At 43.6% G+C, this 11,623-nt stretch overlaps 1 protein-coding gene across 1 annotated transcript in view; it reads left to right on the forward strand.

Moving 5' to 3' along the window:
• Positions 1-11,306, forward strand: part of ITPK1 (inositol-tetrakisphosphate 1-kinase) — a 153,543-nt gene extending 142,237 nt beyond the window's left edge. Inside the window, exons 7-10 of the mRNA XM_059819511.1 lie at positions 715-880; positions 3,054-3,121; positions 4,587-4,749; positions 10,369-11,306. Of these exons, the coding sequence (XP_059675494.1) occupies positions 715-880; positions 3,054-3,121; positions 4,587-4,749; positions 10,369-10,691 (720 nt within the window). The 3' untranslated portion in view covers positions 10,692-11,306. The remainder of the gene's footprint in view (positions 1-714; positions 881-3,053; positions 3,122-4,586; positions 4,750-10,368) is intronic.
• The last annotated feature ends 317 nt before the right edge of the window (positions 11,307-11,623 follow it).

Here is an 11,623-nt window from a genome sequence, read left to right on the forward strand (position 1 = left end):
CAGTGTAACATGTGCTGAAGATGCTGGCTCATCAGAGTACTTCTATGCACCTACCAGCATCTCTTCTGCTCTTTGAGGCAGCTGTTGTTCATCATCCAAGCCCCATAAATGCCTTCCTTTTTGGCATATTTGTTCCAGTCCCTTCAAGAGGACTATCCGTTTGGAGTAATGGGGTGAAACCAAGCCAAGAAAATCATTAGGCTGGCATTTGCTAGCAGTAAGAACTACTAGAGCCTGAAAAAAGTTCTCTGATGATGTGGGTTAAACCCTGGTGCTTAGGCCATTGCAACTGGACTGAACCAAACAACAGGAAAGAGAGCTGTGGGGAAGAGCTCATATGGTTAGTATGTAGAGCTGTTCCTTCTATTGTTCTCGTGATACATGCTTGTATTCAATACAAACTTTGTCATCTGTGTTGGTCAAGTGTTTTACCTTTTTGTTGTACCTGCAGTTGCAGTAGCTTCTCAACTGAAATTGCAAAGAGCTGAGAAGAAAATGTTGATTGAAAATGAAAGCTGCACTGCCAGTAGTGTTTGGAGAGTTGCGTGTCAGTGAAATGAGATGTGATGAAATAGGACTAGCTGCCGAGAAGGAATTCACAGGTGGTCAATATATATCCACCAGTAGATGTTCCCCCTCACTGCTAGTCAGGTGGTGGGTAAGCATGAAATTATTGAAAGATTTGTGTACAACTCTGTGTGTGTGTGTTTCCAGATGGCGATCATCTTCAACCAGGAGGGCCTGAAAGCTGTCCGCCCCCCTTGCGTCATTCAGAGCTTCATCAATCACAATGCCGTGCTGTATAAAGTCTTTGTGGTTGGGGAGTCCTACACAGTGGTGAAAAGACCATCTTTAAAGAACTTCTCTGCAGGAATCTCAGGTACATTGTGCTGATTTAAAAGGAAATGTCAGTTCTCGGAGCCTTGGCAGCAAACGGCTCAGAAGAAAAATATCTTTGAAAAGGCTGCTGAAGTGAAGGCAGCTGGTTCTTACATACCATGTTTCCTCTTCTGTATTATTTCAGTAGGAAGGGAGATAACTCATCTGCTCTGAAATACATACGAATGACATTCGTATAGTAAATATTTATGGAATGGTAACCTGAGTCTTACCTGTTAGAAACAGTGGTTTATGTCATATGGGAAGGGGGAGAGGGAGAGAAATTCTCTAATTTCACAGGAAGTTCATGTGCCATTTGTTCCGGAGTTTGTTTATAAATGTGCTTTGGAGAGAATTTCCTGAATTCCATCATTTCAGAACTTCCTCTCCCTATTTTTACCTTGATTATGTATGTGTGTTTAAATTAAAGATCATGTGTGCTCTCCCCTAAATGAGCTTCTCTGTTCATGTGAGGCCCAGTGCTGTAAACCTTGGTGGGAAGCGTCCTTTGGTTTGTAGATACTGGCTGTGTTGGCGGGAGGTAGGAATGGCTTTGTCAGTGAGGACAGTGATCCTCCTATATGTCACTAGACAGCAGCACTTTAAGAGTTTTCATTAAAGATTACTATAATTTTGTTTATGGAAAAAAAGCTGGTTTCCCAAGAACTTCATTCTGTGGGCCTTCAGAAGCAAGAAGGAATTAGCAGGGAATGGATGGGAGCATGATCTGCCTGCAACTGGACAAATCCAGGAGGTGGGGATGGGAGGGGAGAAGGTACCAAACTAAAGGAGATGAATTAACAAGTGCCAGTTTCTTGTTTCTCACCTTTACATTCTGCACACAAATATGTATTTTGTTAGTGTATGTGTAGCAGGAAAAAGTCCTTGTCTGTAGGTATATATGCCTGTATTTACATTTAGGTCTGCTCTATGTCCTGATCAAATTAAGTAGGCCAGAATCTGTGTTCATATAAACTATTAGGACAGTTGGTCCGTACTTTTGCTGGAAGAGAACGTCTCAAGGCATCTTTCTAAAAATGCCTTAGCTAATGTCTCATCCATTGGTGTAAGACTTGAAAGTTGTCTGGAAGCCTGCATAAAAATAAGTTTTGTGGGGAGATTGGGATAAGTGTCTGGCTTTCTTACCTTCCTCAAGAGAGTTTAAGGGGGACATGCTACAGGCACCTGACTAGGCAGATCTGACGATTAAGCAGATGTGGTGGCTGCGAGGCACTCCAGGAGCTGTCTGAAAGTACAGGGCCTTTCTAAATGGGAGGAGAGGCAAGAAGAGCATATGGTGGTGTTAGGCTGCGAGTGGATTTGGGTTTGCTTTTCACAGCTCGCCCATCTTTTATTGTATGTGGCCCCGTGGCTGCTCTTAAATGTCCACTCAAAGAGACCAGCACAGCAGAAATACTCCATTGCTGGTGCCACCCACGTGCTGAGACTTTGATCTGGGTGTTCCCATGTGGGTTGTCTGTACGATGCCATCAGTCTGCTGTGGTGGGAATCCCAAGGGGAGACTTGTTGGATTTCTCCCTGCCAGTGAAACCTCCAGCACAGAGGGAGCGGGGCAGGAGGTGCTGGTACAATGCTCCCCATGGTTTCCACTGTGGTACATTAGTGGCTTCTGTCACTTCAGGGTGTCCCCTGCATTTCTGTGGTGCCTCCAAAGGGAGGGCAGGTCCTGACCATGAAATTTACTGCTTTCCTCCGTGGTGACAGTGCCCTCCCCAGGTTCACAGGGATCTCAGTGTACCGTGGGTGCTACCGATCTACTGCCTGCAGTGAATGCAGCTTCTCCCTTCTATCACATGCCTTCCCATTGGAACTGCCACTTTGAGTATAACAAATTAGTAGAAATGAACTTCATTATCTTGCTGAACTTAGTTAATTGGCTCTGGTGAAGGAAAGGAAACTGTTTTCTATTAACCCTGTTCAGTTCTATGTATTTGTGGTCTGAGGTCCGACAACCGTGGGTGACCCGGCCGTGGGTCCCTGCCTGCGCAGGCAGCTAAGTACCAGGCAGGAGAGGCCGGTGAGTGGGGTAGGACTGCCTGGTAGCGATGAAGACTTAGATTGCTGGGGCTGCAGTGCCATCTACTGTTCCTTGCACTAATCCTTTGTAAATTCAAATTGGTAAAAATTTATTTACAACCTTCTTTTAATTCCAGACAGAGAATCAATATTTTTCAACAGCCACAATGTTTCAAAGCCAGAATCCTCATCTGTCTTAACAGCAGTAAGTACACTTGGTCTTTTTTCCTCTATCGCGGCTGGAAAACGATCTAGTCCTTTCTTACCAAAGCGTTAGTAGCTAGTGACTCGCCTTCACAAGTTGTCTGCTTCTGTGTTGCAGGCTGAGGTCTGTTTGGTACAACGAACCAGCATGACTGTGTGTCCCTCTGGTTTTCCTTACCGAGCTCCGGTGAGGAAGCACTGACGCAGCAGGCCTGTGCTGCTTGCCAGGCCTAAACTCCCCAGAGCTAATCTAGGCAAAGGGAAGAAGGAGGTTCTGAATGCAAATACCTGGCCTTTTCCTGTCCAGAGAGCTTAATAAGCATAAATCATCCTTCTAGGACTCAGTTCTGTGAGGAAGGACAAACGGTGAAAATTCAAGCGGAGAATTTGCGTTCGGCAGGGCCACAGAGGGCCTGTAGCTGTCTGCGGTGTGAGCACGCCTGAGCTGTGACCACGGGACCATTTCTGGGTGTCTTCCAAGTCCAGCAGTGCTAGCATGCTGCACAGTTTCATGCTTGTGTTACCAGTCCTTTTAATAAGCTTTGCGTGTATGAATCCTAACAAGTTCTCGGGCACTCGACTGCTGAGAAAGTCACTTTACAGGACTGGGTCCTTTCAATCTCTGAGTCTCCAGATTCTTTTCTGTTTCACAAGCTCTACTGGGGAGTAGTTTTGTAGCTGGCAATGATTAAATTTTGTGTGCAACACTGATGGGCATGCTAAAAATTAAAACTGTAATTGTGCTAGTCATAAATCCCTTTATGGCTAAATTTACTTTCAATCTTAGAGAGAGTATATGCTCCTGTGGTTTACCTGCCATCTCTCTCATACACATACATATTTCATACATGCTTCTGTAGGCATAACAGCATACTTCTGCTGCATAACCTGTTGTTTAAAAAGTGAGAAAAATTACATCTTCTAGTCATAAATAACCAGAGTTATTCATCCTAATAAATATTTGTAGAATAACATATACATGAAAACCCACATAAAAGATACCCCCTTTGAATTAGCCTGTGCCCTGAAGATGAAACTAACAGCAGGAGTCTCTCTTATCAGTCCTTTAACATAGGCCTTAATCTACATTGAAATAGCAGAATGTTAGCCAGAGTATTTGCAGCACAGGGTTAAACACACCAGCTTTATTTGTTTTTTTAAGATGTAGATCTAGTACTTAATGTAGTGAGTCTGATTCTCCATTCATTCCTGTAATGATATGTCTTTAGAGGAGCTGCACCAGTATGAAGAGAAAGAACTAGGTGCTTTAGAGCAGGTGAACTTCCAATATAGGTAGGATTCTGAATTATGAAAGCAGTTTCTCTTTGGTGTCTTTCTCTGTTTCATGCCACCGGTTCTCTGCAATTAGATTTGGTGGATATGCACCTGGAAACCTCTGAAAATTAATCTTTGCCAAAAAAAGACTGTTTCAGAGTCCCTTAGTAATGTGTCTTTTTCCACTATAGCTGGATAAAATCGAAGGAGTATTTGAGCGGCCAAATGACGACGTCATCCGGGAAATCTCTAAGGCGCTGCGGCAAGCTCTGGGAGTTTCCCTCTTTGGAATTGATATCATCATTAACAATCAGACTGGGCAGCATGCGGTCATTGATATAAATGCATTCCCAGGTGAGAAAGGCTTTTCCACTCATGCTTTGTGGAAACTCTGCAGTGCCTGCTTAGCGTGAAGTTTTACTGGTGGTTTCTCACAGCATTGCTTTCCAGCAGCCAAAATGTTCTGAGATCAGATACTGTTTAATCTGGGAAGGGCAGAACCCTAATCTAGATACGGAATATGCTACTGAAATATTAGCTTTTAGGAGATATGATCAAATTTTAGTGGCCAGCTGTAACATGGCTGTCATGCCCTTCCCTGCAAAGGGATGCCCAGGAACTGAAGCATGGGACTGTTTGCTGGGACCTGGCCTTTCTGGGCCTGTCCCTCATTATGAAAATGAAAAGAAGAATGATAAACTCTATTTTATGAAAGCGTTTTTAGATTTCTTTTTTTCCAGAATCTGTGCCATTAAAAGTGTTGAGGGGGTGGAAGCAGTGAACTGTTCCCTTGAAAATCTCTTCCTGTGCAAATTGATTCTCCATGAAAAGACATTTTGTGCACAAAAGCAACAACACCAGGAACCTGAAGAAGATGATAAATTTGTAGGTGCACAGAAGTTGCTGTAAAGGGTTAAATATCCTTGCAGCTTCTCATAAGTGGATCCTGGAATAAAACAGTAGAATAGAGCATGTGAAAACTAGTAAATTTGTCCTCCACTTTTTTTAGTGCAGCATGTCTTGGAAACGACTAAACAAGGTCCTTGACCACTGGAATTGTTAAAAGGAGTTGTAAGTGTGTATAATGGGAGGTAATAATGCTCTGTCACTCATGCTAAATTCAGTAGCCTAACACAGGAGAAGAATACATCATTTCATTTGATGCTGTTTTGCATGGGGTTTTTCTCTTTGAGAATCTCCTCTCATTACCTGAATAGTGAGGTTTGTTTCTAGAGACATACACAGGCTGTTACAGTTTGTTGAACCTGTCATTGAAGACTTTGAGTTTTCAATGTGGCTGAGGTATCTTTAGATCTAGAGATCTTGCCCTGAGCGCCCAGTCTTCTTAATCTTTCAATCCAGGGCCTCAGCCCCACTGCTGCCATGTAGTGCCTTGCCTGTCTGTCTCCACAGTGACTGACTTCCCCTTAAAACTCCAGCCCTGCTATTCTCAGGTCATTTTGCAGCTTGGTTCTACCATACGGTGTTGATGCAATCTGCAGACCTATGAAAACAATGTTCTGCCAAGAGCAGTGAAACAACCTAAATTGGGTGTCATATGGAGCCAAATCAGTTTTATGAATGGGATTATATTTCAGATGCTGGGTCTTGAAGTTAGGGATGCAGGACATTCCTTTGCAATCCTACGTCCTGCATTTTCATTTGGTGTTTTGGGGTTTTTGTTTTTTGAAGTATTGTTTTGGATTTGGTAATTTGCACAGACTGAAATTCCCCTTTTCTTGAAATGTTGAAAAGTCCAGATTGGGGAACATCTAGTGGCAACCTTAACTATTTAAAGAGGAGTAAAGTCTTCTTGTGGCAGAAGTTTGCAGAACTGCCTTAAGCCTCATGCTCTGCTGTAATTCTGCCCTAAGGCAATAGTTTTTGATATTCAGCCCAAGTCCTGTGTTTCAATCTGCACAGTAATTGATCTTTGAAAAGACATTGAATTAATAGAGTGTTTTAGTCCTTGCAAGAGGCTTGAGAGCATGGGGAAGCTTCTTGTGCACAGGTGTACATTGTGTCTCACACAGGATTTTTTTGGTGGTGAACTTGTGGGTACTGAAGGTAGCTACTGGCTTTATCACTATGGGATAGGTTGAAGACCAGTTGGAGAAAGTCTAGAGGGTACCAGGGACCAGACATATGGAAGAGAGAAGGTTGGGGATAGACAAAACTGCCTTCAAATTTGTAAAAGGTAACAGAACTGAGAGAGATGAGCTGCTCTCAAGGGCTGCTGAGGTCAGAGAAGAAGCAATGGGTAAAATACAACAGAAGAGAAGTTACATCTCAACACAGAATACTTTGTTGCCCCAAAGCATATTCAGCCCAGGCAGCTGCTTGTCCCTCCGAGGGCCAGTATGATTAAAGGCTGAGCAGCTTCAAGGGTGAGCTTCGTTGATGGAGCCAGTACCTTGCTAATGAGAAGTTCAAATTCAGCCCTGCTCAAAAGAGTCACTGATGGGCTACATCAGCAGGGGGATCTCACTGTTCCTGGCTCAGTGCAGTCCCACAAAAGGGCTTTCCCTTGCCTCCTCTTCCTCAAGTCATCCCGTCCTGCGAGGGTTGCAGTAGAGCCAAGCTCTACTGAGCCAAGTTAGACACTTCGGGGACCTGCTACATGATCTCTGCACCACTGCTTTGGGGAAGGGAAAGGAAGAGGTGCCCTTTAAGGAGCATTCACAGCCTCTTTCATGGAGCTCAAGCTGCGGCTTGGGGCCAGGCCTGACCAAAGCCTTGTCCAACTGCCCAGAGGCTTAGCTTCCTTGTGTGATGTCTTTTGTGTTTACCGGGCTTGAAGCTCATTTGAGCCTGCCACTTGATGGATGTCTTCTTGAGATTAGTTTAACGTCAGAATTGGGAGCAGTTGTACCTGTAGGAGGATGTCCTCTGTTACCTGCTCCGTTAGCATCAGCAACTCTTCGAAAAGATTTTAAAGATCGATGTCTAAAAGGCCTATTGTGTGTCCTGTTCTGTGGGAAACCACTGGGACTATATTTAGCCGTGGTTACCAGTGGAGATACTTAACTGTAGGCACAGTTGCGTAGCATGTGGGTTTTATGTTTGTCTGACCTCAGGTAACTCAGAGAAAAGGCTCCTCATAGACTGCTGTTGTGTGGCTGTGGCAGACCTCATCCAGCCTGAGCAGCAGCTTGTGCTCACGTTTTGCAGCCTGTCACCAGTACAGGTGAACTGCTGCTTCTTTGTGCGTATACATGGCAGCTGGAAGCATCAGATCTGGATGTGCACTTTGTGTAAATATGCTGCCGCAAATGCAGGACATGGGCTATCCATTTCTCTCTGCCCAAGGGAAGATGCAGAAAAGCAGAGAATGTGCCAGATCAGGGAGAGTCTCCTAAAAATCAGGCAGGTAGCATCTCTAATGCTAGCTTAAAAGTGCTCATAGGAATTTCTTGACACCACAAAGCTCAGGGGGACAGTACTTGTTTTCAGATGCATTGCTGGGTGGACATCCTTCCTATTTATGCTCAGCCAGAGGACTCTGGAGCCTCTTTTCAACATAGCAAAATTCCGGCCTTTTGCAGACAGGCATGTCCAAAATGGTTTCAGTGGGTAGTGCTAGGATAGCACCTGCTGGAGCACGATTCGTGCAACTTGTGCTTTGAGGTGTGCAAAACTTATATCCTCCCACTGATTCCTTGTGTGACATGAACCCCGAATTCATTGCCAGTAGTTTCTGAAGGTGTAATTTAATCTGCCCTTCTTGATTTTGTTGTCATCACAGTACACTGATGTCCCACAATTGCCTTTTTTGAGAGGCCTGCAGCAGCAGCCAATGAACAGAGCAAGGCAATGTCCACAGAGTTTGCAGCCTTCCCCAGGCACCCTGTGGCTCAAGAGTTGAGACACCCTGCTTCTCTTCCTCCCTTCCTTGTATTTCTTTTTTACAAGTGTGTGAAGTTTCTTCTGAGTGAGCAGGCAGAATTACTTGGGCCCTTCCACCCAGTGTGCAGAGGGCTTGCACAGAGGAAGCCTGCCTGATACGTACAGCTTCCTTACACTGTAACATCTGCTGATTTCAGGACTGAATAGCTGGCCATCTTATTCCCGTTAAATATTTAAAACAACTTCTTTGTGAATTTGCCAGGTGCCCTCAAACAAGGCTGGTTTGTTTTCAGTGAGCAGACATGAAACACTCTAGGGTACTATGGATCTCCTCTCTGAATATTAAAGCTGTTACTATGGAGATGGCTTATTCCCGGGGAGTTTGAAGCACTCTGAGTAGATTTGAAGGCTAATCCCATGGCTTTTACATAAGCAAGAAAGCGTAGCAAGCACCTCTATCAAAGAGGTGGAGATCTTGTTCTGGCTCCCATGGCCAGCTGTAAGAGTCCTAGTTTCCCCCTGCCAACCAATGGGTTATCGTGTGGGGAACTGGGAAACTTGACATTTTGAAATGGCCCATTTGTTTGGTGAATCTGTTTAAGGGCCTTTGAGAAAGGAAAACTGGGAGGTGTTTACTCACATTGCTAGTGTTTTGTGTGACCTGTTAAGTATCTAGGAGAATTGTGACCAAGTGCAATAAAATCCAGAGCAATGTAGCAGGCTAAATAAGAGTTAATTGGTAATGTATGGGTTATAAATATACCATAAAATCACCCCATTTATCTTAAGGTGAAATTACCCTCTTACCTTACGTTTTTCAGGAAGTCGAGTTTTTATTGCCTAAGGAAGTTGGCCTTTACAGGAGAATGGAGATTAAAATTTAATTATTTATGGATCTGAGGGACTCTTCTGCCCTGTGATCACTAAAAGTGTTTTAAAATGTGCATTTACTTTGTGGTCTCTGGTTCTGCTCATGTGCTGCTGTGTGAATGTGTGCTATTCACATGGGACTTTTGAACTGTTATTTATTGCTTCAGTCTCCTGTGTTAATACCAGGTCACCTTCAGTATACTTTTACAGACATTTTAAAACAATCAGCCTATCCCATTAAATACACTGAATGTCATGTGTCACCTCTAAATAATAAATCAAATTGGTAACAATTTTAGATAATGCAGTAGCAGTTAAGATCCATTTCAAGACACTGTACCGATATGTTGCATGTCTGGTTCAATTTTAAAATGAATGCAGTGATAAAACTGCGCCTGTGCCAGAGTGTTTAAAATAGAGCCAGAAGCTCTGTAAGCCTACTGCCACCCTTTGTGTCACCAAAAATGTCATGTCTCCTGGTATTTGAGCAACTGTTCTAACCAGGAAAGTTCTTGTTAAATTCTGCATTGTAAATTGTCTGGAATCGCTTACCAGAACATGCAGAAAGGCAGTTTCAGTACTGAAATGAAAGATTGATGTTTCTACCGAATACTGTATAATTGTTATATGTTTACTGTCCCTTGAGTGTTTTTTCAGACATTGCTCATAGCGGGGAACATGTTTTAAGTGCCAAGTTAGGTTAGATTAGACGAGCATCACATTGCTTCTTACACAGAGGGAAACTGCCTTTTCTGTAGGGTATAAAGCCAGCCTGGCTGTCCTCTGAGGTTTCCCTAAGGGTATTGCTGGGCAAATTCTAGAGAGGGTCCAGACCCTCAAGGAAACTGCATTAGAGCTACTTTCCATAGTAAACCTGGAAACAGGATGGAAAAGATCAATGTTATACCACAGAGTTTGTAACTTATGCAAAAACCTGGACTTGGCAACAAATGCTAGAATATACCTAAAATTATATATACACGTATATACTTGGGAGGAAAAAGAAACAGAAAATCTGAAAGGTGACAACTTTTCTTATTGAACAAAGCTATTTTTGTGGCAAGGGTCTCTGTTCCTCTTTATGCTAACGTGCTTGTGCAGTCACTCAAAATGACGTCATGGAAAAGAAGCCTTTTTTTTATCACTTAAGATGGCAAGGACAGCCCAAGAAATAAACTGGTAGAAGAAGCCTTTCAAAGAACTTGTGAAAATTACTTAATTGCCATTTTTTCTCTCCTTCATTTTTCCTCTTTTCAGGTTATGAGGGTGTTTCCGAATTTTTCACAGATCTCTTGAACCACATAGCTGCTGTCCTGCAGGGTCAGGCACCTGAGGTGACCCAGCTAAACCGCAGCAAGCTCCTGGCAGAGCAGACCAGCGGGATCATGGACGAGCGGATATGCTGCGCTAGCACAGGCTGTCTCAGCGTCATGGGAAAAGACTCCTCCTGGATTGTGGAAAGTGAGACCAACAGCTCTGTAAAACTGCAACACCAGAGACTAGGCTGCAACTCGGCAGTGTCCCCCAGCTTCCAGCAGCACTGCGTCGCTACGTTGGCAACAAAAGCTTCTTCTCAATAACTTGCCAATGCCATGGACTGAGAAAAAGCCACAGGGATACAAATTGTGGTCCCAGAACCAGATCAGGCTGTAACAATACAATTGCGAAAAATGAAAAAAAAACCAACACAAAAAAAGCAAAATAAAAAAACCTTTCATTTGATTTAACCTGATTTGCTGATGAAATGGACTGAAAGGGTGAGGGTGAGAAGGGGATTCAGATCCATTTCATCAGGTTCCAGTTGCAAATCTGTAGTGAGTTTACACACACGTGGGTTTTAACACTAGTCCTTTCATTGTGGGAGGGTTGCTCATTCATTTCTATTGTTCTTTGTAATCACTGGTGACCAGCATTTTAAAATCGGACCTCATGCTATCAAGAAGATAATAATGTTGAAATGGAGTGTATGAATTTAACAGTGCTAGAGATTTTTGCCTAAATTCCCTCTTCCCTTTTTCCAGGTAGGCCATTGCAAAAGAAAGCTAAGACAACTTCAGTATCACTAAACCAAATCCCTTGAAACATTGACCAGTCAAGACGCTGACAGGTAGCTTGCTGTGAGCCGTGGCACTTTGAGTGGGACAGAGCAGACTGGTTGTTCAGGGTGCAGAACCGACATGATCACCCTGGTTTCAGCTTTGCAGTTGTTCCCCCAGGCCTCATTGCTTCAGTCAAAAGCAGCTTCTAACCATGCTTGCCAGCAGCGACACATGTTTGATCCAGACAGGGTGCCAATAGTTAGGTTGAGTGATTTAATACATTAAATGTCATCCTTTCAATTGTCTGCTAGTGATGAAATCCTGGAATAGTTAATGGAAGCAGCTCATCCCTTAGCAGAGAATTTAATTCTCCCTCCATTGCACTTGTGAGGACTCTGGGACAGCTCTGCAAAAAGGCTGGCAATCAGAGCTGCGTATTTTCCTTGGAGCAGTACACCTGATCTACGGATCCT

The sequence above is a fragment of the Gavia stellata genome, chromosome 7 (genome assembly GCF_030936135.1).
Source record: "Gavia stellata isolate bGavSte3 chromosome 7, bGavSte3.hap2, whole genome shotgun sequence".
Classification (NCBI taxonomy): Eukaryota; Metazoa; Chordata; class Aves; order Gaviiformes; family Gaviidae; genus Gavia; species Gavia stellata.